This window comes from Canis lupus, chromosome 16, assembly GCF_048164855.1.
Source record: "Canis lupus baileyi chromosome 16, mCanLup2.hap1, whole genome shotgun sequence".
NCBI lineage: Eukaryota > Metazoa > Chordata > Mammalia > Carnivora > Canidae > Canis > Canis lupus.
In genome coordinates, this window is record NC_132853.1 from 35,006,223 (window position 1) to 35,030,834 (window position 24,612).

At 57.7% G+C, this 24,612-nt stretch overlaps 3 protein-coding genes and 1 long non-coding RNA gene across 14 annotated transcripts in view; 2 read left to right on the forward strand and 2 right to left on the reverse strand.

The window, feature by feature from the left end:
• Positions 1–2,150, forward strand: part of PPP1R9B (protein phosphatase 1 regulatory subunit 9B) — a 16,323-nt gene extending 14,173 nt beyond the window's left edge. Inside the window, exons 9-10 of the mRNA XM_072780121.1 lie at positions 264–360; positions 545–2,150. Coding sequence (XP_072636222.1) covers positions 264–360; positions 545–598 — 151 coding nt within the window. The 3' untranslated portion in view covers positions 599–2,150. The remainder of the gene's footprint in view (positions 1–263; positions 361–544) is intronic.
• The window catches only part of LOC140606551 (uncharacterized), a 13,560-nt gene extending 8,411 nt beyond the window's left edge, over positions 1–5,149 (reverse strand). The window contains exons 1-2 of one of the 5 annotated variants that reach the window (XR_012008896.1): positions 4,797–5,149; positions 2,682–2,860 (exon numbers count right to left, since the gene is read on the reverse strand). This is a non-coding gene — a long non-coding RNA (uncharacterized lncRNA). Of the gene's footprint in view, positions 1–224; positions 677–2,681; positions 2,861–4,590; positions 4,720–4,796 lie in introns of those variants that run through there. The other 4 variants (XR_012008894.1, XR_012008895.1, XR_012008893.1 and 1 more) reach the window with 4 other exon arrangements.
• A 625-nt stretch (positions 5,150–5,774) lies between these two features.
• Positions 5,775–21,885, forward strand: SAMD14 (sterile alpha motif domain containing 14). Its single transcript, XM_072780123.1, has 10 exons — positions 5,775–6,256; positions 9,468–9,522; positions 15,659–15,825; positions 16,318–16,606; positions 17,310–17,397; positions 17,496–17,570; positions 17,677–17,836; positions 18,943–19,062; positions 19,147–19,302; positions 20,153–21,885. The coding sequence occupies exons 2-10, from the start codon at positions 9,480–9,482 to the stop codon at positions 20,306–20,308; spliced, it is 1,254 nt and encodes a 417-aa protein (XP_072636224.1). The 5' UTR covers positions 5,775–6,256; positions 9,468–9,479; the 3' UTR covers positions 20,309–21,885.
• A 266-nt stretch (positions 21,886–22,151) lies between these two features.
• Positions 22,152–24,612, reverse strand: part of PDK2 (pyruvate dehydrogenase kinase 2) — a 115,393-nt gene continuing 112,932 nt past the window's right edge. For all 7 annotated transcript variants that reach the window (XM_072780128.1, XM_072780127.1, XM_072780126.1 and 4 more), the window contains 3 exons: positions 24,454–24,561; positions 23,757–23,870; positions 22,152–23,198 (listed from right to left, as the gene is read on the reverse strand). In XM_072780128.1, the coding sequence (XP_072636229.1) occupies positions 23,058–23,198; positions 23,757–23,870; positions 24,454–24,561 (363 nt within the window). In that variant the 3' untranslated portion in view covers positions 22,152–23,057. The remainder of the gene's footprint in view (positions 23,199–23,756; positions 23,871–24,453; positions 24,562–24,612) is intronic.

Here is a 24,612-nt window from a genome sequence, read left to right on the forward strand (position 1 = left end):
AGCCTCTTCCTACCCCTGCTGAGTCAGGAGGCAGGGAGCACAAAAGTTGGGAGGGCCCCACAATGGGGGTACTGGGCCCAGAATGACTGGGCTCCAGAGCCAGCAGTCAGGCCCCAAAAGCCTTGGGGCCTCCAGGCCTAAGGGAGAGGAACAGAGCTGCCCAGGTGGGGCTAAGGACAGGGCTGAGGACCCGAGACCCCTTAGATGAGAATCTGACTACACACCCTTATCCACGGTCTTTTCTGTCCCCTGCCAATCCCTAGGGAGATCGAGTTCCTGAAAAAGGAGACCGCACAGCGCCGGGTTCTGGAAGAGTCGGAGCTGGCTAGGAAGGAGGAGATGGATAAGCTCCTGGACAAGGTAAGACCGGGGTGTACGGAGGGGGCAGCAGGTGATCCCCCCCTCTAGCACCCCTCTGTGGATTCTGGAGGGAGAGAAGGAGAGTCATGCTGCTGGCTCAGGGTCATGTCCCCACTAGGGGATCAGAAGGGGCAGGGCCCATCCTGGTCTCCAGGCCTGACCCCCTCTCCCTTTTGTTTGCCAGATCTCAGAACTGGAAGGAAACCTGCAAACACTGAGGAATTCCAATTCTACTTAACAGGAATCATTCCTTGACCAGACAATAATTAATCCCCTCCCATTGTCCTCCCTCCCCTGTCCTCAATACTTCCCACCCCCCCCCGCCCCCTACCAGCCTGGGGACAGGTGCCCCGACTCCCCCACCCTCTGCCCCACCTCCCCCAGCTTCAGGGACCAGAGGGCCTGGGCAGACAGAGGTGGCTGGAAGGATGGCCTCCTTCTTGCCCAATGGGGCTAAGGCACAAAGGCCAAGGAATGCCGAGGGTTGGCCTGGGTGGTAGATGGACACAAGGACCTGCAGACCATACTGCCAGACTTTACAATCAACCTCCAGCCTTTGTCTCTGGACTGGAATGGGGCTGGGGGCTCTCCCAGCATCTCACCACCTGGAGGCTGCTCCCTGCCCATGGGGCTCCTAGGTGGGCCCTGGGCCTCTTGACTTGAGATTCTCTACCTTCTTGGCCCTTTCCCTGTCCCCCATCATTGTGCTGTCTCTGTTGCATTCTGACCCTCCTGCTGGGAGGGGTTGCCTCCACACCTCCACCCATCCCGGTCCCCCCACCCAGGAGGGACAGAGTTCACCCCTGAGCCTGGAGGCTGGGCCTGGCCCTGCACTGATTTCTCATGCATCCTTCGGGAGAAGGGGAGAGTCCAGGACACCTGGTCCCCAGCTCCCCCTTTCCTAGGGCAGCAGCCCTCAATTTTTCCTTGTGCCTCCCCACCCCCAGGTGCCAAATAGCCATAACCTCCTCCTGGAACAGTTCTGTGGCTTCTCAGGGCTCCAGGTTTCCTGGCCAAGACTGGGAATGCCAGGGAGGAGAGGTCAGCTTTGGGGGCCTGGCTGCAGAGCCCCTGGTCTTAGGCAAGGGGAATATTTCCCACCAGAGAGCCAGGCCCTGCCCTGCCCAGGGCCACACCTGGAAGCCTTGTACTAACATCGCAAATTCAGCCTCACTCCGCCCACACCCACAGGTTTTGACTGGAGGGCAAAATTTTACTACTACTCATCTTTCTGGAGACCAGGGCTGCCCTGCTGGCAGCCTGCTTCCTAAGTGAAATCTGCTCCGTTTCCCCCACTTTAACCCCAAATTGGGGCTTGGACCAAGGGAGGTGAGACCCCCCCCCCAGGTCCCCTCCCCTTTCAGGATCCATCTCTCATTTTGCCTCTTCCTACTGCCCCTGCCCCAGACTGGATTTTTGTTCAGTTTTTAAAAACAGACAACTCCCATCACATCTGTTTGGGCTTCTCGTCCCCTGTAAATAGACCACGCCATCGATCAGTATTTCTCGGGCGCCCCCCTCCCACCCCCAGACGTGCCCCTACCCCTCAAAGAGCTGGCTGTCTCGGTGCCCGGGCCCACGCGCTTCACCCCCGTCGCCGCGGCAGATGGAGGGGGCGGGGCCAGGTGGGCGGGGGTTCGGAGCGCTTCCGGTTTCTCGGCCGGCACCGCCCCTCCCCGCCCCCCCGCAGGACTGCGTCTCTGTACATAATATATATATGTATGTATTGTTCCCGGTTTTGTACGGACCATGCCCTCTGTCAGGTCGTCCCCATAAAAGCAGCCCCCAGAGCCTCTCTGCCTGGTTTCTTGATTCGTGGGGGAGGGGCAGGGTCGTCGGTCGGTGCCCCGTGGTCCCCTCCTCCCGGTGCTGCCTTTACTGGGAAGACCCTTCATGATTATGAAGATCCCATATTCCCGCTTCCAGCAAACGCCCTTTTTGCCACCATCTCCCCCATCAGCACCCATGCTCTTCTATCCATTCCTCTTGGGCAGGGCTGGGGGTTCTAGAGAGTTCCTTAGCCCCCTCGCGTTTCCTCTTTTTAGGAGGCCTCTGGCAGAATTCAGAGAATGGATTCGGTAGGATAGGATGAGGAGAACCGCGCCCCTCCCCTGAGAAGTCTAACCTCAGGGAGAATAGCCGGCCTCTCCTCTCACGAGGCACCCTACCTGAAGTCCCCGAAGGATCAAAGGTCTCCCGGGGGTGGGAGGTGACCTGTCAGAGCAGTTTTGTGACCGGGGTCCTGAGAATCTTTCTGCCCTAGAAAATTTAAATAGCTCTAGCCCCCTGCTCTGCTCCAGCATGTCTGGTTGCAAACTCACCAGCCCTAATAGGATGGGTCTGGTCGGGATCCCTGGGTGGCTCAGAAGTTAAGCATCTGCCTTAGGCTCAGGGCATGATCTGGAGTCCCAGGATGGAGTCCTGCATGGGCTCCCTGCACAGATCCTGCTTCAGGACCCTGCTTCGCCCTCTGCCTGTGTCTCTGCCTCTCTCTCTGTGTCTGTCATGAATAAATAAGTAAAATCTTAAAAAAAAAAAAGAAAAAGAAAGAAAGAAAGAAGAAAGAGAAAGAAAGAAAAGAAAGAAAGAAAGAAAGAAGAAAGAAAGAAAGAAAGAAAAGAAAGAAAGAAAGAAAGAAAGAAAGAAGAAAGAAAGAAAGAAGAAAGAAAGAAAAGAAGAAAGAAAGAAAGAAAGAAAGAAAGAAGAAAGAAAGAAAGAAAGAAAGAAAGAAAGAAAGAAAGAAAGAAAAGAAAGAAAGAAAAGAAAGAAAGAAAGAAAAAGAAAAGAATGGGTCTGGCAGTCCAAATGCCAGGGTCCTAAGGACAATATTTTGTGAAGCCCCAGAGAGCAGAGAGAGTGGGGGGGGGGGAGGGTAGTGGGGCAGTCCCCAACACCAGCCTTGCCCTGCTCTGGGTGCTGGTGTGTTTAGGTGTGAAAGCACAGAAGCACAAGCTCAGTGGCCTAGCCCCCCAAGGGTATTCTCATGTTCCCCTTTGCCCAAAGGAATCTGGGCCCTTCAAAGTCATTCTGACAACATCTGAGATGACTAGTCTCGACCCATCCAGCCTGCTGCTCACTTGGGGGTCACCTGGAAACCTTGGGATGGTGACCATTGCTTCTCAAGTCATTTTCTCCAGGGGGGTCATCCTTGGGACACTTCTGGGAAGAAAGATCCAGGTGGCTGAATCCCAAGATCAGAGACCACCAAAACACAAGGCTATAAGTCATGGTCACTGGGACCCTGCTCAGGAAACCTAGCCAAGAAATTCTAAGTGAAGTGGCCAGACCAATCTGAGTGGGAAGGCAGATATAGGGGCTGTGGCAACTTCTGCTGGTCTGACTGGGGCTGATTCCAGGGTGAGGTCCTGCTGCCTTTCCCCCATCTTCCTGTGTATTATGTGAGGGGCCTATACATAGTATGTTCCAAAATGTGGGCCAGGTGGTTCCCCATGCCTAAGCCTGAGTACATTGTATGGTGGGAGGTGTTATGTGTGGCATTGCTTTGAGTTTCTCAGGCCGAAGAGGTGACATGACCATGAGCCATGTCCACATTTGGGGCTATGTCAAGTGGCTATGGGGAGGTCTGTGTGAGGCTTGTTACCTCAGCCCTGCCCTATCACCTGCCCCATTCTTAGGGGCTTGAGCAGGTTTGCCACAACCCCAACACTTGCCTTAGGGGAGAGAAATCAAATGAAGGGCATTTTCTGAACTCTCAGAAGCTTAGGCATCACTAGAAACAGGGGTCCTCCCCGGTCCTGTAGCCTAGCAGACACCCTCCCATAGAACCTGCCCCCTGCACCCAGCACCCAGAACTGACAGGGCCTATATAATCAACCCCCCTGGCCCCCACTCAGATCTCACCAGATGCCTGAAAACCATGTCTTCTCTAAAGACCCCAGACTCAGCCCTGTAGGACATCACCCAGAGTCCCAACTGGGTCCCCAGATCTCCACAATCTAGCCAGCATTCCATGGCTGCCAGCAGATTCTAAAGACACACAGAGACCCCAAAACTCCCACAGATTTCCTAGAATACCTTCAGCCCTCAAAGCCTATTAATTTGGTCTTCATCCACAGTCCGAAGACCATCCTGGCTCAACATACCACCTCCCACAGCTCCTTGGAGACCCGTGACTACAGAGACTCCAGCCAGCCCTTAGGGAACTCTATCCCTAGGTGGCATACCTCTCCCCCCACCCCCTCAGGTCTGGATCCTTCTATCCAACCTCACCATTTGCTCTTGAACAAAACTTTCATTCTTCGAGATCTCTGTTTTCCTCTCTTAAAATGGGGGTAATACAAACAACCAGGTTTATTGTGAGGTGACATTAACAATCAGGGGAATGTACAGTGCCTGGCTCCTATGCCATCACAGTATGGCCACTAGTTGTTGATTATTACACTATCTGCCCTGGCCTGCCACCACCTCAGGCTCACCGCTCCAAGTGTGATCTCATCCCAGAGCCCCCTCCAGGACTCCAGCCTCGGGCCAAGGCCTCCTTCTCTCTCAGTGGCCAGCGATCCCCAAATCTGGTCAATTTCTTCCATTCTATGTCCCGGACAGCCCTCAGCTTGATCTGTGATCTTCATGCCTACTGCCTCCATCTCATCAGCCTCACCAGGGCTCTTCCAGCCTCGCGCTGCCCTCTCCAGTCCACTCTCCACAGAGGAGCCAAAGGGTTCAAAGCAAATATGAGCCCCTCACTCCTTTCCCCTATGGCTTCCAGGATAAACTGCAAGCACTTCTTCCACCCCTGCACCTTCGCAGCTTCCTCTTCCACTCTAGCCCGCCACCCCCACCCAGCCCCACTAGCACTTCTACCCAGCCCTGGCCGGCTGGGGTAGCCAACACACCACCTCTACCTGGAAGCCCCCAGGATCACCTCCACCCCCCACCCCCACCCCCCGCGTCCCTAGGCTGCGCCGGCGTCCTCCGGTGCTCTGTGAACCCGGGCTCGGGGCACCTGGGCTATTTGGGGCCCCCCACTGGTCTGTCTCCCCCCCCCACGCCCCCGACACATCCAGACGAGCCCCGACGGCTTGGCCCGGTGGTTCCGTTCCCCGCGGTGCCCTCAGGCCTTGGCGCACCGAGGGCTCGGTGGACGTCCGGAGACTGGATGAATCCCGAGCCCCCACGGACCTCGCAGTGGAGGCGGAGGCCCCGTGGGTGCAGAGGCGGGGCCGCTCCCCCCAGAGCCCCCCTCCCCCGGACTTCCGCGGCCCGAGTAGTAGCTTGCAACTCGGAATCCCCTCGCCGGGCCGCCGCGCGGGGCCGCCTCCTCCCTCCCGTCCTGCCGCCTCCGCCCCCTCTCCCTCCCTCCCGCCCTCCCTCCCTCCCTCCCGCTCTTTGTCTCCCGGCGCCGGCCTCCCCGCCACGCGCCCCCCGCGCCGCCCTTCCCGGGAGACCCCGCGGATCCCCGCGGACGCGACGCGACGCGTGTCTGCCTGCCCGGCTGGGGGCCTGCGTCCCGCGGGCCGGAGGGCGGCGGGGCGGGGAGGTAGTCCCTCCCTCTCCCCCTCTCCCTCCCTTCTGCCTCCTCCCTCGCTCACACGCACACACAAACACGCACACACACACGCGCGCACACACACGCGCACACGCGTACACGCGCGCGCGCACGGAGCATCCTCCCGTCAGGGCTCTGGTCCAGCCCCGCCCGCGCCTCCCGGTCCCCGCAAACCCTCTCCTCCTCTCCCGCTCTCCTCATCGCCTCCGGCTCCCGGACCCTCCGCGCCCGCGCCCGCCCCTCTCCCGGGATGGAGCGGCTCGAGCCCGCCCGCAGCCCCCCGCGGCCGGGGTGACGGCCCCCGCCCCTCCCCGCCTGGCGCGCGCCCCGAGCACCATGGGCCCGAGGGGCTCCCGCGGCGCCCGACGCTGAAGATGACTGATGCTGGAGGTGAGGACCCCGACGTGGACCGGGAGCAGAGCCGGGGTCACCGGGGACTCGCGGCGGGACCCTGAGTGGGGTCGGATAGGGCCTTTCTTCCCCATCCCTGGGTGCTGGGCTGCCGGGGGAGGGGGGCGGAGGTAGGATTTGTGCCCCTAATCCTCTCCCTCCCGGAGAAATTAATTAAAAAAAAAAAAAAAAACTGGCGTGGGGGGAGGGGGGAGGGCTTAACTCCTTCCTACCCGGCGCGGAGTTGGACGGCTGGAGCGGAGAGAAACTAGCCGCCCGGCCGCGACCCGGGGTGCGGTAGGTGCGCGGCCTCCGCGGCGCTGGGGGCGCCGGAGCCTAGGGCAGGGGCCGCCGCTTTCTCCAGCCCCCCACTGCCCCCTTGCCCCCAGCCTCCCCTCCAGGCCTTTTCTCCCCGGTCCTTCTCGGTGGCACTTCTGTCTTGGTCTCTTTCTCTTCTTCCCGGGCTCCTTCCCTCTTGCCTGCCTCGCTGGGTCCGCCCCTCTCTCTACAGCCCCCCTTGATCTCTCCTGGCAGCCCTCCTAGGGGCCTCCCTCGGGACCAGGGCACCCGGCCCCCACCACTGCTTCCCCCGCCCCACTCATCCCTTTCCTGCTCTTTCTTCCTTCTTTCTGCAGCTCTGTGGACAGTCTCCACCAACCTGTCTGTCCCTGTCCCTACTTCCCACTCCCCTCTGGGGCTTGTGCACCCTTTCTCTTTCTTCTTCTCTGGCTCCCAGGAAGCCTCCCTTACTCCCAGAGAAGAGTCAAAGGTCATAAGTGCTACTTCTCTGGGAATTGGAAGCTTTGGGAGGAAGGAGTGACCTGGTAGCTCCAGTTCCCAGAGGGACAGGTTCATTTCCATCTTGTGGCAGTTCCTGGTTAAATGTGTGCATATGAATGTGTGTGTGTGTGTGTGTGTGTGTGTAGAAGTCTTGGGGGGGGTGGTGTTTTCCAAAGCTCAGTTGTGGTGAGGGAGGCCTGGTGACCTCTTGGATGGCCTGTTTCCCAGAGTTCCCCATGGGACTTTGTCCCCCCCACACACACACCAAGGAGTTAGTTGTTGAAGGAAGGGAAAGAAAGCCATTTGTGCTGAATCAGGTTGGATTAGGCACAGGTGTGAGCTGGAAGGCCCAGCCTGTCCCAGAGGACCCCTGAAAGAGGACTATCCCTATGGACGTCTTCACCCTGGACTGGGACTTTGAATAAAGAATGCACGAGATCTCCATTCTCAGCTAATCGAAGAGGAGACACCACTATTGACCTCAGAGAGCCTCCATTCTGATGGGAGAGGCAGTTCTTCTCTTCAGAGAGTCCCTAATCGGATGGGGAATACCCTCTCCTTTCCTCAGGGAGCTCCCATCTGATGCAGGGGAGATATAACCCATTTAGGGAATCAGTGAAGTATGAAAAACCCCTAATTCCCAGTGGTTGGGGAAGGGGGAATTTAGAAATTGTGTGGACAAATGGGAGGAGGAGGGTTTTTTTAGGGGCAGCCCAATCCTGGTCAGATGAGGCTGTGTGATTGAATGAGGGAATTTTGCTTATTCTAAGGGGCAGCCTCCCTTCCAAGATGGCCCTTCAGGCAGGAAGAGAGGTTCTAGAATTTCTTTGCTACTGGCACCTAGAGTTGAAGAATAGCAAGGGAGTTCTTGGAGGACTCATGTCCTCTGGCCCCTTCTCCTACCTCATTCCCTGCTTTCAGCCCCAAGCATCCAATGGAACTTGGGGTGGAGGTGGTTTAGAAGTTTCTCCCAGTCCCAGACAGTGTGGGCCAGCTCCCTTTCCTCTGTGTTTTTCCTTTCTCTCTGCAGGGTCCTCTCCTCATGTGCACCCTCCAAAACTGCAGATCATCCCCCAGGATAGGTCTGGAGGGCAGGAGACAGGCGGAGGTTGAATTCTGTCTCTTGTCTCCTGTATCTCAGTTTTCCCATCTGTAAAGTGGGGATGCTAAGAATCTCAAACCTGGACAGCTCACCACGAGATGGTGTGTATGTAATAACAGGAGAGGAATGTTGGAAAAGACGCCAGCAAGCATGAGGCCTAGCCTTCCCATGCCTGTCAAACACATTTCCATCCCAGTGCCCTGCCTCACTCATGGACACCTGAGTGTTAGCAGTAATTGGAGATCATGTCCCAGCCACACAGTGTGCCCCTGCCACTGGGCATCCCCTCCCCACCCCATCCCCTTGTTCAGTATTCCCCTTCCCCTCTAACACCCAGGCCTTGGATTAGGGATGCTGCCATCCTACATCTGCTAGGAAGCCTGTCCGAATTGTTTCAGCGGTGTACATCCTGCCTTCCCACCTGCCTCCCTTCTTGCTTCCCACCAAAAAAGCAAAACTAAACCAAACCCCTACCCAACCCACTTCCTTCCAGAACATACTTGAATCACAGAGATTTGGCTGTCCACTGTTCTGTTGTGAGTACTCCTCATACCCTTCTGCATCTGTGAGTCTGTCTGGAACTGTGAGAACTGCGAGTTTGTCAAGAACAGGGGCCCTGTTGATGGTGCCAGCTTCCTGAACAGCTCATGTTCAGGAAGGCAGGTGGTGAGCACACCAGTGCTGGGGGGTGGGGGACAGGCAGGACTGGGTGATGGATGGGTGGATGGATGGATGGAATGATGGATGGATTTGTGGATGGATGGGCAAGTAGATGGATGGCTAAGTAGGTGGGTAGGTAGATGGATGGATGGAAGGACCTGGATTCTGCTCCTGATTTTGCCATTGACCTTAAGCCAGTCACATTCTCCCCTCTGTTTCTTTATTTGGAAAATGAGAGGATTGGATTTAATAATCTCCCAAGATTTCTCCCAGGTTCGATGTTGGACAATTTATGACGATCAAACGTTTTGAGGGAGTGCTGCTGATGGAAAGCCCAATACACTGAGGGGGGGAGAGTTCAGTGAACCATGTGAAAGCTCACAGCAAATCAGCTTGGACCAAAACCAGAGGACTCAGCCTGTGCCTACACCCTGGATTTCCTTCTGCCCTTACTCTTCTACTTCTGCCTCCTGCCCCACCTCCCACCATCTGGGGGATGCTTCAGACAACTTCTTTTCCAAGGGGCTGGAGAAAGAGTTCTAAGGGAAGGTGAAGGGCCAGAAGGCCAGGAGCAGGCAGCCAGTGGCAGCTCCTTTGTCTCCACCAACCTGAACCTCTTACAGTCTTTCTCTTTCTCTTTCTCTCTTTCCCTCCCTCCCTTCTCCTCAGCTCTCTTGAGTCATGGCTTCTTCAAAGCTACGAGAACCTGCGGATGAGGTTTTTGGTAAGTTCTATTTGCCAAAACCACCAGCACTTGGGAGGGGGGATTCTCTCTGGGACTTTAGTGTGTGTGTGTGTGTGTGTGTGTGTGTGTGTGTGTATACTGTGGCCTGGCAGCCTGAGTCTTTGTCATAATACTCTCTGCCAATTACAACAACAATAAGGGTCTCCATTTATGAAGTGCTGTCTCATGCCAGGTACTAGGCTAACACCCCCATCTCGCAATATCACTTAATCCCCACAATAATGCCAAGAGGCGTGCTCATTGTACCGACAAGGAGCCTAGAGCACAGGGTGCTAAAGTGACTCGCTTTAAAGATTGCAGGGCAGGTTAGTGGCAGAGCTGGGACTAGAAGCCTGGACTGCCTAATCCCTGCTCTGTGTCACTGTGCTGCTATACACTTGGATTCCCAGCAAAGGTGACACCCATTACCTCCACATCGCATGGTGGGGGACCTCGGCCCCGCAGGATGTGCATGCAAATCAAATGCATAGAACATACAACCTCAGTACCTCCAGGCTGACCCCCTCTTTACATACTGGGGTGGGGTGCAGGCACACACCTGCTGGCACCATCATTTGCCCCCTGCAGTCTTTCTCTTGAGGGTTTGGGGAAAGATGACCTGAAAGGGCAGAATTCCCAGCATGCACTGGGTGGGAAGGCTGTTTCCCAGCTGGGGAAAGGAGTCCCCTCCTCCTGGTGGAGGAGTCAGGGAGTAAAGGGAGGAGTCAGGGAGTAAGGGACCGGGAGGATCACAGGGAGCATGGAGGGAGAGGGGGAGACAGGTGGCCCCTGAAGCCTGCAGCATGTGCAGGGCCCTTGGGACTCTCAGGTTGGTGTGCGCAGCATTAGGGGGGCTCCCAGCTTCTCCTCCCCAGCCTTCTCCTCATCTCTATCTTCCCTCCCCTCCCCAGCTCACCCTCTTCTCCCCTGCATGGCCACATGCCCTGGCAATGCCAGGAACTACTGCCTCCCGGCTCCTGGGAACACTGCTTTCCTGGCCTCCCTGGGGCCCCTAGAATGGAGGGTTTGCCTCTGGGACTCCTCCAGCCTCCAGCTGCCTCTGGGCCTCAGACTCTTGGGTCTCACCCTCTGTACCCAGCCCTGGCCTGATGGAAGTGAGCTCCCCCTTTCCTAGGCTTCTGGGCCTCCACCACCCCCTCAACCCCATGTCTTCCTGTTTTTCTTCTCCCTGACCTGCTGAGGTAGCTGGCCTGCCCTTGCCTGCTTCCTGATGTGAAAGGTGATTAAATATTCATGACTCCCCACTGCCCAGGGCTGGGGAGAGAAAGACTGAGAGACAGACCCACATGGAGATGGAGGGGGAGGCAGGAGGCCAGGTAGAGCAGGGACCAGAGGTGAGGCAGGCCCCAACTTGCCTCAACACTTCAGCCCCCTAGGAGTTCCTTTGATCCCTCCAAGGTAAGCCACCCTGCAGTCCTGATGTGGCCCTAGTCAGGGGCGAGGGGCCCTTGGGGGCCTGGGCACCAGGTGAGCACTGGAGATGGAGAGGATGTCTGGTGGCAGCTCCCTGCCCTGCCCAGAACAGCAAGATTCTGATGGCTGTAAGGCCTGGATGCTGTCCTTAAGTCCCTTTCCACCTCTGGCCAAACCCTTCCTCTCTGAGCCTCAGTTTACCCACCTGTAAAATGAGGGGTTGGACTCACAGGTCGCTCTCATCTCTTCCTCAGAGGATGTATACAGGCTTGGTAGTTCCACACTGAGCTTTGGGAGGCAGACTGCCTGTAACCCTGGCCCCTCTCTCTAGCACCCCAGATGCCCTCAGGCAAATTAAGGCTGCCCTGGGGATTCCTGGAATCTCTTCCTAGTGGGGTTGTGGAGAGTTTAAATGAGCTAGTAATTGTAAAGCACTTAGAACTGGTGCCTAGCCCAGTGAGAGCACAGTAAGTATTAGCAATTATTGTTCTGTGGCTCCACCCTCAATCCTTGCTGCTTGCAGATAATACTGAGGTTCTGTGTCATCAGGGAGCAGGGGTCAGAGGGCTCTGTCCCCCAGCTCAGCCCAGGGGCAGGGAAGGAGCCAGAGGAGTGGTGTCAAGGCTGGGGTCCCAGATAGCAGGCCTGTGACAGGACCTTTTCCCTCGCCAAGCCCCCACCACTGCCCCTGGACAACGTAGCAGGTCTGGAGGTCCACCCTCCCCTGGGGCCAGGCCTTGCTGGGCTCCACTGGCCCACCCACTCCTTCTCCTTCCAAAGCTCCTTTTCTTCCTACAACCTTGGCTGTTTTACTGTTACCCAGCCCACAGCCTGACTACCTACTCTAAAATAGAGCCCCCAGCCCCTGCCTGTCTCTTTCATCCCCTCCACAAATACCACTGAGCCCCTCCTGTGTGACAGGTTCTGCGCTAGGCCCCAGGGAGGCAGCACTAAACAAGCCAAAGTCACGACCCCCAGAGAGTCTGAGTTCCCATACAGGGGCCAGCGGGGGACTGACACCAGAGCACCCTTGACGAGGAGGAACAAGTCATGGGGAGGAGGGCTCCGCAGACGATTTAAGTGCCCAGTGTGGCGGAGGGCGAGCACCATCATCTCCCCTGGACCTTGAGGCCATCTCTGCCTCGCTGTGCGCTGGCCCTTGAAGTGGGACCTGGGTTTAGTTCGTCAAACACCCACTGAGCCCCTGCTCTCTGCCAGGCCCGGCACCAGGCTCTCACAGGACACAGTGGATGACGAAGCCTTGCCCTCCACAGCGCACAGTGTGGCACAGGACTGTCATTTCTGACCAGAGCCTTGAGCCAGGCCTCGAGAGGTGTGGCTGTCCCTCAGGGCAGGTGGAACAAGGGATTTGAGTGGCAGCCAGATGAAGAAGGGGTGGGGGGGGGTGATGGAGCAGAGAGAGGTGCCAGAGTGCAGGGTTAGAGGCAGGAAGGGAAGGTGGAGACGGATCGAGGTGTGGTCAGCAAGTTGGCACCGTTCTCACCACCGCCACTAGCAGCTCGTGCTTGCTGAGCACTTAGCCATGGGCATTCTGGTGCAGCACTTTATATGGCTATCTCAGTTAATGCACACACAACCCTCCAACGACCCCATTTTACTGATAAGGAAGCCAATCCCTAAATGTCAGTAACTTACCCAGAGTCACCCAGCCAGCAAATGGCAGAACTGGATTCAGCCCTGGGCCAGCCGGCTCCTAACCAGGGTCCATATAAGAGCTTGCTGTGCCGAGGAGGGAAGTGGGGAACACAGAAAGGGTGAGTGGCGCCAGCCAGCCTTGACTGGAGGGCTGAGGGGCATGGACTTTATGTTAATGGCTTTGGGACCCACCCCCCTTGCTCTGACCTACACCGCAACCTCAGCCTTGCCCTGGGTTTCAAAAGCAAGCAATTAGGGGACACAGTTAGAAATGTGTTCTAGAAAGTTTATTCTAGCAGGTAGGACATGGGGAGGGAGGCAGACCAGAGGCTCAAAGCAGGAATTGGGCAAAGGGCTGTGAAGACCTGAGTAAGGCAGCTCAGTCCCGAGGGAGGAAAGAGGCCAGACTCCAGGGCTGTGATAAAGGCAAATCTGCAGAACTGTGTGGGATCTGTTTGTTTGTTTGCTTTTTCCATTAAAATAGTATTTACTAAGCACCTACTATATGCCAGACCCCATTCTGGGTTAGAGCAGTGAACAAAATAGAGGAACATTTACCCTCATGGAGCTGACGTTCTAATGAGTGGAGAGACAGTAAACTAAGTAAAATATACAGCATGTGAAAGAATGACTCATGACATAAGGAAATAACATGTTGGGGTTCTGGGGGAAGTTATACATTGAGTGGTCAGTAAAGCCCTCAGTGATAGAAAGCATTTAAGCAAAGACCTGAAGGCCGTGAAGGAGAGAACCCTGCAGAAATCTATGGCAAGAGCCTTGCAGGGAGAGGAAGTGCAAAGGCCCTGAGTGAGGTACAGTGAGGCTTGGGTGAGGAAGAGCCAGCAGGCTAGGACGGCCAGAGTGGAGGGAGCAGGAGGGAGAGAAGTAGAAGTTCAGAGAGGTAAGGGGAGCCCAGACTGAGTCTGGAAGGCTACTGGGAGAACTTGGCACTTACTCTGTGTGAGCTGGAAGTCCCCAGAGGGTTCTGAGCAGAGTAGTGACAAGGGCTGACATGTTTTATCAGGATCACTCTGGCTGCTGCTGTGTTGAAAATAGACTGTAAGTGGGAAAGGGAGGAAAGAGGAAGACCAGCTGGGAGGCTTTTGTAATAATTGAGGCAGGAGGTGATAGTGACCTAGACCAGGGAGACTATGCATCCCACGCTTCTCTCCCCTCCTCTCCCTCCCTCCCTCCTCCGCTCTCTCTCCTCTTCCTCTCCATGTGTATGCACGTATGTGCATGTGTGCACACACAGACACATAGAGATAACAATTTTCCTGTGGGAAACGAGAAGCATGTGGAGGAGCATCATGTATTCCATCATGCATTCTTCTTGTACTGTCACCCGACCTCAACGATCATTAGCTCGTGGCCAGCCTTCCATCTCTATCCACTCCTATCCCCCCGGATTATTTTGAACCTAATCCAAAACATCATTTCACCATAAATATTTCAGTATGTCCAGATGTATTTCAAAAGGAGAGCTAACAGGAACTGTGGCTAGATCAGTTGGTAGGGTGGGAGGGAAAGAGAGCCAAGGGCGACTCCAGGGCTTGGCCTGAGCAGCTGGAGAGCTGGAGCTGCCAGTCACAGCTTGACATGATGCTGAAGCTAGCTGCGGGACATCCAGGAGGCAGCTGGACACGTGAACTGCCGGCTGGGGCTGAGGGCAGAGGGTAGCTTAGGGCTGCCTGAATTGGGTAGCTGGGTGGATGATGGGGCCTTTCACGGAACCGAGGAGCAAAGGGGAAGCCAGGCTGAGGCTAAGGTGGTGGATTCATTTTGATGGATTATTTGAGGAGCCTGGGAGCCTTTGACATGACAAGTTCCCTGGCAGGTGCTGAAGTGCCTGGGCTTGGGATTCAGGGAGGGGTCAGGGCTGAGCTGGTAGGTGGTAGTGAAGCCAGGCCAGCACCTGGGGTGGCTTAGGGGGTATCTGCTGACAAGGGAACGAGGAGCAGGCAAGGGAGGGCAGGCATGGGTGATGGGATGGGGGAACCCCAAGATCATGGGGCAGGGGAGTGGGGAAGAAAGGTCTTAACCCATTCTGAGGTCTGGGAAAAACCTCTTCTGCTTAGAGACCCCAAGCTTGGGGATGCTGCAGAGTGAAGGCTTCATTCCTGGCTGGAGCAAAAAAGAAAAGAAACTAGGAGTAGTTGGGTTTATGCATGATCCATTGGGTTTGCCTTCTCTTCCTGTCTTCATCCGGGACCCAGCCCCACACCACTGACCCCAGGATGGGAGATGGGCCTCCTGGGGAACGCGTCTTCCTTGATACCGCTGCTATGTTCCAGCTCAGCAGTATCTGTATCTGAGAGCAGCCCTGAGCATGGCCCAGCAAGCCAGTGTCCAGCTTAGCCAGTCTCTGGAGCCAGACTAGTCAGGCTCAGCTCCCGGACCCCGGCTAGCTGGGGGCTTCAGTCAAGAAACTGAACCTCTTGGAGGCTCAGCTGTAAAAAAGAGTAAAATGTGCATTCCAGCTGTCCTAGCTCACTGGGTTGTTTTGAGTGGATGAGGTGTTGTATGAACATTCTGGCACATAGTAGGTGCTTCTTAAATGGTAGCTCATTACTATGATCCGTCTGTTCCTCCCTAGCCCTCCTGTCCACAGACCTACCCTCTAAGCGCCTTGGAGGCCTCCCTCCCAACAATCCCCCCCCACAACACTGCCCTCCCCCCACGCTTCCCTACTTAGCAGCATTGCATATACCAGCTCCCCAACGCCCCCCCTCTCTTGTAAACTCCCAACCAGAACTTAGACAGCTTTGGTGCTTCCTCCCCGACACATCCAAACGGGACCATCCTGTCCTGTCCTCCTCTGCGCCTGTGAGAGGTCCCACCATCTGCCGTGTTTCTGTGCTGACATGTCTGGCTTTCTGGGGGACTGTGAGCGACCCCGTTCTCCATTTCACTTGTACCCCTAGCCCCCGGCACTCAGAAACATCTGTCGACTGTCTGGCGTGTGAGTGCTGGCGGCTGCCTGAGCTCGGCCTCTGCACTTGCTGTCCTCACGGTCTGGTCTCTGCCCCCTTCACCTGGTTCCCAGACCTGGACTTGGCTGTGCCAGAGACCGTCAGACTGGACAGCAGTTTACACAAGGCCCGAGCCCAACTCCTGGCCAAGGGCCGGAGACACCGGCCCTCCCGCTCCAGGCTTCGGGACAGTGCCAGCTCTGCAGAGGACGGCGAGGGCTCTGATGGGCCCGGAGGCAAGGTGGGGGCAACCCACGCAATCACACCTACCCTACTCACCCTCTTGCCCCCAGACAATCCCTCCAAACCCTTTTCCAGGGAAACCACACTCCCAGGCTTCTGACATAGTAATGCCAACAAGGACCACCTGCATTCACTTCTGGCTCGTGTCAAACTTTTAAGGAAGGTATTATCATTCCCATCTTACATGTGGGGAAACTGAGGATGCGAGAGGTTCAGTAACAAGTCCACACAGTTAGGAAATGAGGGAAGTGGGATTCAAGCCCAGCCTACGTGACTGAAGGCCCTCCGCCCCGTCGCCCGCCTCTCACTGCCCAGCCGCCCTTGGGCCCCGGGCAGGAGGAGACCCTCCCTTCCAGGTCCCGGGAGGACCCGAGCCCTGGTGGCTCCTCGCGCCGGAGGCTCCCTCGCAGTTTGCGGGGTGAAACCAGCTCCCAGCCCCTCGGGGAAGCGGGAAGGAGGGTTGGCAGTGAGCGGCCGCCCCCTCCGCCAGGTGACCGACGGCTGCGGGAGCCCCCTGCACCGGCTGCGCTCGCCTCTGCACTCGGGCCCCGGGTCTCCGGCCGGGGGCTCCTTCTGCCTGGAGCCTCCGGGCTTGCGGCGCAGCCTGGACGAGGACGAGCCCCCGCCGTCGCCGCTCACACGCTACCGGCCCCTGCACAACGCCGCCTCGCACGAGGGCCTGGCCGCCGCCTCCTGCTCGCCCCCGCGCTCCGCGCCCTCCTCGGACAGCTCGCCCAGCTTCGTGCGCCGCCACCCGCGAGCGGAGCCGCACAGCGAAGGTGAGCGGCGGGCGGCGCGGCGCCCCCTGCTGGCGAGCGCCGGGACTGCAGCGACCCCTGCAGGACCCAGAGGGGCGGGGCGCGAGGGGCGAGGGGCGACGGCGGGGAGGGGGACCCACCGCGGGATGAAAGGACCTAGTTGGGAGCATCCTGTAAGGCTTCTCTGAGGAAGTGACGTGTGAGCCAAGATCGGAAGCCAAGATCGGAAGGCTGGTTAAAATGGTCAGGATAAGATGGACAGTGAATTGTAGCGGTCCCTACTTTTTCATGGTTTGTGTAAGGCTTTCGTAACTATCCGTGAAATAGGCAGGTGTTGGGACGCCTGGGTGGCTCAGTGGTGGAGTGCCTGCCTTTGGCTCAGGTCGTGACCCCGGGGTCCTGGGGTTGAGTCCTACATTGGGCTCCCCACGGGGAGCCTGCTTCTCCCTCTGCCTATGCCTCTGCCTCTCTCTGTGTGTCTCTCGTGAATAAATAAATAAAATCTTTAAAAAAGAAAAGAATAGAAAAAGGAGGTGTTACTGTAGGTCAGGTGTTACCCCTATATTTGAGACGAAGGAAAGCTCAGAGAGGTAGAGTGATTGGTCCAACAGCCGGTCAAGGGCACCAGAGCCAACTTGCATGATTCTAAGTCAGAAGAGTTTCTACCACCTAATGCGGCAGCTGAAGGAGGCAGGGCCATTTCCTTCCCTCTCTTCTCCAAAAGATGACAGCCGGGATGCCAGCCCACCGGAGCCTGCCAGCCCCACCATCGGCCTGGATAAGAAGACTCGCCGAAAGTTCCTGGACCTGGGGTGAGTAGAGGAGGCGCAGAAGCAAAGGCTCGGAGCTTTGGGGTGCAGGGTAGCCCAGTGGGCAGCACTGCCCCACTCCCCCCTGCCCTCCCTCACAGGGTCACCTTACGCCGAGCATCCACTAGCAAGAGCCGGAAGGACAAGGGCAGCAACCGTTTATCCATGGGCAGCAGGTGAGTGGTCCCCACCACGCCTCACCCACAGCTTCTGCACATAGTTCCCTGTGAGCCCGGCCCTCCCCCTCGGTGCCCACACCCATGCAGGGTGCTCTCTCTACAGGGAGTCAGTGGAGGGGTCTGGCAGGTCAGGGGGCTCCCCGTTCCTGCCCTTTTCCTGGTTCACTGACAGCGGCAAGGGCTCGGCATCCTCTGGCAGCACCACCTCCCCCACGTGCTCCCCAAAACACGAGGGCTTCAGCCCTAAGAAGTCAGCTTCTCAGGTGAGTCCATGGCCTTCTTGCCCCTGTACTGGCCCCAGACTCAGGTGATGTGAGGGCACACTTCCCCCTGGCTCGGGCTGGGATCCAGGCCTCTATCCATGGAGTCATTCAGTGATTCGTTAGTTCATCCATTCTCTGAGCTCATTCATTCACTGCTCACTCACTCGTACTCTGAGTAGCTCCGTGGACTCCTTCATTCCATTCAACTCACGTCACTGATCATGAGGTGTTACCCACCCAGCCCAAGGCCACCTCCATTCGTGCTGGCTCTTCTGCCTGGCTCCCGATGTCCTGTCATAGGAGTGGGGCTACCTTGTGGTGGGGTGGGGCTTGGGGGAAATTGGGATGAAGGGGACCCATACTAGGGTGCTCAGCTAGTGCTCAGGAAGCTTGCAGCCCTGTGGGAGAAGTGAGACGGGGATCAGAGGCAGTCCTGAGGGTCTGCTCCTGCTCCTGCTGCACTCTACCGTGGACAAGGCTCCTACTGCGTGCTTCTGCTTTACACACAAAGCGCAGGCGCGCGTACCCCAGTTGTAGAGATGAATGAATGAAGGCTGGAGAGAAGGAACTTGCTGCGTGGGTTAGTTGCCAGGCTCCATGCCTGTTCTGTGGTTGTTCCTTATGTGCTGCTGGGGCTGAGGAGATCAGAAAGCTGGGAGAAAGAATTCTTGACTTGAGACTTCCTTATTTCCTCTCTTCCCCTCTCTTGCTTCCCTTGTGCTGGACCCTGGGATAATATGGTGAACAGATAGGCTAGGGCTCATAGAGCTTCTGATCTCTACCCAGGCACTTATAAGCCAGGGTGCTACAGGCTATAATGGGGAGACACAAAGGGGGGGGGGCCTGACCTAGCATGGGGGAATCCTGGCCAGTTGCCTGCAGGAAGTGACACCTAGTCCATCCCTGCCAACTCTTCTGCTTCTGTTCTAGCCCCATGTCCTCCTAGGAGCCTTACATCCTGATACCTCCCATGAGTCACTGAGCAACTGCTGGTACCCAGTCCCCAACTTCAGCCCCATCCAAAGGGGAGTGGTGGGTTGGGTGGGGGGACTCCCTTGGGCTTAGAGGGTGAGCTCTCTTCAGCGGCACGCACCCCTCCTTTCTAGGAATCCACCCTGAGCGATGACTCCACACCCCCTAGCAGCAGCCCCAAGATCCCAAGTGGTCCCCGGCAGGAGACCAAGTGTTCCTACCCCTACCACACGCTGTCCCAGTCTTCAGATGAGGTAAGTAAGCCCTGACCTCTGGATGTTGGGTGTGCAGGCTGCAGGCCATGTCCTCCCCCTCACTGTCCTTGGTCTGTACCCCAGTTCCTGGATGAACCTCTCCCCACTGTCCACCACTGGACCAGCCAGCAGGTGGGCCAGTGGCTGCACAGCCTCAACCTGGAGCAGTATGCCGCAGAGTTTGCTGCGCGGCAGGTGGACGGGCCCCAGCTCCTGCAGCTGGATGGGAGCAAACTGAAGGTGGGTCAGAGGGGGAGAGCCGTGAGCCAGCCTGAGCCTGAACCACCTTCCAGGACTGTGGTCCCCCACCCTGATCTCTTCACTTCCTTTAAGGCCGCTGCCCTGACCTCTGACCTCTGGGCAAGGTCCTTGGCCTAACCTTTCTACTCTAGCATGGGTCCCCATCTGACTTGAAAGTTGAGCCTGGTTCTTCAGTTTGACCTTTAAGCCCCAGCCCGGGTTAACATTGACCTCTAGGATGGTCCTATCACCTGACTCTTAATTCTGAGTCTCCTACTGTCACAAGAAACCAGGTCCCTCCCTGATCACCTTGCCTGATTCTCAGGTTTAGAGGCTGCTGGTAGTCAGGGGAGACCAGGAGTGGGGGCCCTGGATCTCTGTGCTGGGAGGCTCCTGGCCCGTTCCCCACCCTCCACTACATTGCTTAGGCAAGAGGTGGTGAGGAGAGTCCCCCAGGAAGTCTCTGGAGCGGGGAGGGGCCTCAGCCACTGACTAGCAGTGTGACCTTGGGCAAGTCACTGTCTATCTGTGGGGCCTCAGGGGATGGGCAGGATGGTGCCAAGGCTGAAATCCTGAGTGAAGAACAGGGGCTGAGGATAACCAGGGGTGGGGCCAGAGGGCATAAAGTCTGGTACCCTTCATCAGCATCTTTCCCAAATGCTCCCATTCAGAATTCTTGCCCTGAGGGTTCCGATCCACGGGCCAGTCTGGGAGGTGGAGGCCACATTTCCGGGAGGACTTGGCAGAGCGCCAGGCAGCATCCACCTGGGCACAGAGAACCCAGGGCTTGGGTTGGCCAGGGCCCGAGTGATTCTGGGGCTCTTGCCCTCACCCTGGAATTCCTCCCCAGAGCCTGGGGCTCAGCAACTCGCATGACCGGGCGCTAGTGAAGCGGAAGGTGAAGGAGCTGGCGGCCGCCGCTGAGAAGGAGCGCAAGGCCCAGGAGAAGGCTGCACGGCAGCGTGAGAAGCTCCGGCGCAGGGAGCAGGAGGCCAAGAAGAGCTAGGGGAGGGCGGGGGGCAGGCACTGGCACCCAGGCGCTGGTGGCCGCCGGGCTCGGTGGGCAAAGGCCTCAGCGGGAGGCAGGGCCTGGGCACCAAGCTTGGGCTAGCCGGGCCCCACTCAGGGGGGACATGCCCTCTCTCACCCTGTCGCTCTGTCTGGGCCCAGATCCCCCAGAAAGGGAGACCCCAGGAGAGGCCCAGTAATAAATCCAGTTTTAAGGACTTGTTTGGCACAGAGTTCCTAGGGGAACTGGCAGGTGATGGGCAGAGGATGGAGAGGCCAGGGCTGAAGCAAGTCCGGGAACCCTGAGGCACCTGGGTCAGTCTGACCCTCTACCCTCAGGCCACCGCGGCGCTGGCCGGCAAGGAGTAGGACACCTGCCTGCCTGCCTTCCAGAGGTCCTGAGATGGGGCAGGGTCCCAGGGCCTAGAGAGATAGGAAGCCTCTCAGCAAGGGTGGGTGGATGGAGTGGTTTCTCTCTGGCTCTCCAAGGTGGCTGCGTGCTGAGAGAGCGCTCTTGTGCTCCCAAGGGAGGCTGGCAGGCACCACGGCAACTTGCACTCAGGGTAGACTCTGGCCTGCACTCAGCAGGAGAGGAGAGAGGGCGGCACGGTCATCCCATGAAATCTTTGCCAGGACTTGAGGAGCAGGAAGGGCGGATGAAAACCGCCTCCTTCCCCTTCCCTGTCCTGTGGGTCCCAATGGTGAGATGACATCCATACAGGTCCGCCCCTCCTGGGATCCGCCCAAGGCCTGGTCTTTGACCTGCATTCTAACATAGGACCCACTTCTGTTCACCCTCAGAGGACAGCTGAGAGCCCTCTCTGGGGACAGAGCAAACTCGGGAGCTGGGGGTGACAGAGGACACCCCCGCCAATACCTAGGTGGCACTGAATGGGTGAATTCTCACCCCCTGCCTGGTAGAGGGGTAAAATCTGGGAATTCCCCTGGAATTTCCTGGAAGGGTTCATCAGCCTTCCCCCATCGGCTCTGGTCCCTGTTGGGGCCTCAGTGGGTTCCAGAACTGACAGACAGTGCGGGTGTGGTTCCCTGGGCCACAAGGAAGGGTGAGGCCAGGCCCCTGGGTGGGGGACGCATCTATCCCAGGAGCCCAGGGACGACATCTATCCTTATGAGGAGGGAGTGTTCAGGTGCAGACTGGCCAGCCAGCTGGCCTAGCTTCTGGAGGATGGGCCAGTTATCAGTGTGGCTGGGGGCCCTCTACTTAGAAGTCCCCCTCCCCCTCCACCTGTCTGGAGTGGTGGACAGGACCCAATGCATGCCAACCTTCCTCATTCCCGCTCAGGGGCTGTGGCTTCAAGGCCATCCCTGCTGTGATCAGGGCCCTGTCCCTGGGACTTGGTCCTTTACCCCCCTCTGCTGTGTGGGGAGAAGAGCTTCAGAGGAAACTGAGATAATGGGGCACCAGCACCATCTGGGCCTGCTGGAGGAGCTGGTGAGGAGGCTAGAAGGCACCCAGGCCTTTGAAACTATCAGGAGCTATATGGGTGCCCACCTGCATGTGAAGGGGGGGCAGTACTCAACTTATTTCAATAAACACTTATGATGTGCCAGTGACCTCTGTCTGCCCCAGCCAGGGGTGAGGGGTGGGTGGGGAGGCTGTGCTGTGCCCTGAGTACAGAGAGGTGACATGTCTGTCACCAGGGGCTGTACTGTCAGGTGTTCTGAATGGACGGCTCTGCCCAATGGTGTGCGTGTGGTGCACTGAGTCATGCCTGGGGCTGGGCGTCCCAAGTGAGTCACGCGGTAGTCACAGGGATTGTGGTCTGCGTGTGCCTGGCCTCTGGAACTCCCTGCCCACCAGGAAAGCAGCCAGGCCACGGTCTCATTCAATCTCCTCTTTACTGTGGATGTCACGGTCATCATCACAGCCACGTGGAGGGGCACACAACTTTAACCCCTGTGTACCGAGGGGAAGGGTAGGGGCCTTTGGGGCTATAAAACTAGCTATGTACACAGAGCATTCCAGGAGAAAGCCACCCCAAGCACGTGCATGTGCAGGCACGGTGGGGGTGGGGGTCTGGAGCCCAGGTGGGACTGTGTTGGTGTGGGGGGGAAGGTGAGCATTGTGCATGTGAGGACGTGCCAGGGAAGGGCTTGGGAGACAGCTGGTCTCTGGGTCCTCCCAGGTTCCTCCACTTTAAGAGATTGGGGTGAGAATGGGCTCCTCCTAACCTTGACCTTCAAGCTTTGGGTGGAGGGAGAAGCTGCAGGACCAGGTACGCACCCAGGGGCCCAAGGGTGCAGCCCCTTTCTCTACCCAGGAATAGCCAGCCCCTTCCTAACGCTGACGCTGGACCAGGTCTGGGGTGCACGGGCTGGGGCGGGGGGTAAGGCCAGCAGGGTATCCACTTGGAAGGCCCAGGCTGTGGAGGGCCGGGAAGGAGACCCAGGACCCCTGGCAGAAAAGTGGCAGCTCTGGTCTCAGGAGGAGGACTGCCATGGAAACATAGGTCTGGGACACCCCATCAGGTTGGAGACATCCCCCCATCTGTAGGCCTTGCCCACAGAGACTGAACACCAGGGAGACCACCTAGGGGTCTCCATGGAGACAGAGATTGGCACTTAGGGACCGCCACAGACTGGTTACCGCAGCGCTTTCCACAGAGACAGAAGCTGGTCATCAAGGAGAGCCCTCCCCACACCTGGGGGGGCGGGGAGGGTCACCATGGTGGCCAGTTCCAGAGGCAGCAGTCCATCCTCTCCAGTGCAGGGGGCTGGGGCGGCCCCTAGCTGATGCGGTACGTGGACGTGTTCTTCGGCTCTGTGCTGGGCACACACCAGTCACCGGCCTCCTGGATGGTCTGGTAGTGGCGCCAGGCTGACTTGTTGTAGACGGGCAGGCGTTCCACTGAATCCGTGGACAGGGCCTAGAGAGCACCAGGGTCAGTCTGTCCTGCTGCCCAGGGCCTTACCCACTTTTTGGTCAAACCTTTGCCCAGGGTGAGTTGTGGTGGTATCTGACCAGTCAGCCCAGCTTGGTGCCAGCCACCGGCTGAGATAACCAGCCCCGGCCCAGAAGGACCCATGGGGGGACCCGTCCTTTCCGTGTCTTGCTCCTGCACCTTCAGGAAAGCTACCCACTCACGAGGTCAGGGAGTTAGATGGAAGGTGGGCCGTGACCTTGAACAGGGTCACCAAGTTGGAGCCTCAGTCTTGCCCTGAGCTGAATGATAGGTTCTCTATGGCATCCCCCCTCCTTCTGGGTCTAAGGAGTCCAAGGCCCCCAGAACAGGGGGCTCAGCCATGGGCCACAGACTTCCTTAAACTGCCTGCCAAGTTGGGAAATGTCTACAGGTTAGGGAACAGTAGCTTTGCTCTGATTCTCCATCTGGAGTCAGGAGACGAGTGGAGGGCTGGAGAAGAAACCTAACAGCAGGCTAACCTGCCAGCACCTCCTGCAAGCCGGGCCCTGCAGGGACACTCACCTTGAGATAGATGACAGCGTCAGTCCCAAAGCCCTCCATGGAGAAGAGCTGCAGGTCTCCCTGGAAGTACTTGGCATAGAGGCGGGAAATGGGGAGCCCATATCCAAAGCCAGCCTACAGGGTGGGGGAGGGGGCAGGAAGGGAGCGTCATGAGGAGGCTGGTGCTGAGCCTCCTAAAGCTGGTGTTGGTGCTCCTAAAGCACCAACGTGCTGAGCTGGGGTCCGACCAGGGGAGTCCTAGAATCTTCCAGGGGTGAGGGAAATCAGTCAGATGGAGCCAGAAAGGCTGAACAGTCTCAGCTGGGGGGTGGCAGGAAGCGGGGATGGCAGAGGAGCTCAGCCCTGGGAGCCAGTGGGTCTGGAAGGGTCCTGGGGCTTGTGGGTCTCAAGTTCCCAAGCCCGGCCCCACCTGCTCTGCTGGGAATGAGAGAGAGGTGCTCATGAGTGGCATCTGTAGGCACTAGGGGGAGAGAGAGAGCTGAGGAAAGGTGACAGACCCACAGGTGTGTGTGGGGGGGTGGCAGATGCAGGGGGCCTGGACCAGAATAGGTGATTGGACACCACATACGGTCACACAAGAACGAAGACCATGGAAGGTGAGGAGGTGAGAGGGGAGGGCGGTGACGGTTTTATATGAAGAGCTGAGAAGACATGCATCCTATAGGAGGTGGGGGGCACTGGAGGAAAGCCATCTCACCAGCGGGGTCCCTCCAGTGCCGGGCTGGGGGGTGGGTGCTGTGGAGTACATGTAGCTGAAGAGTCGCTCAATCTTCCTCAGGGGGACTCCCCCACCTCGGTCACTCATCTGTGAGAGACAGACATGGCCTCAGTGCTCATGCCCCCTACCCTCTGACAC

Coding starts and splice junctions, on each gene's coding strand:
- SAMD14 (XM_072780123.1), top strand. CDS start 9,480: ATGGCTTCTTCAAAGCTACGAGAACCTGCGGATGAGGTTTTTG. Junction 15,826..16,317: donor CTGATGGGCCCGGAGGCAAG/GTGGGGGCAACC, acceptor CCCCTCCGCCAG/GTGACCGACGGCTGCGGGAG. Junction 19,303..20,152: donor TGGATGGGAGCAAACTGAAG/GTGGGTCAGAGG, acceptor ATTCCTCCCCAG/AGCCTGGGGCTCAGCAACTC.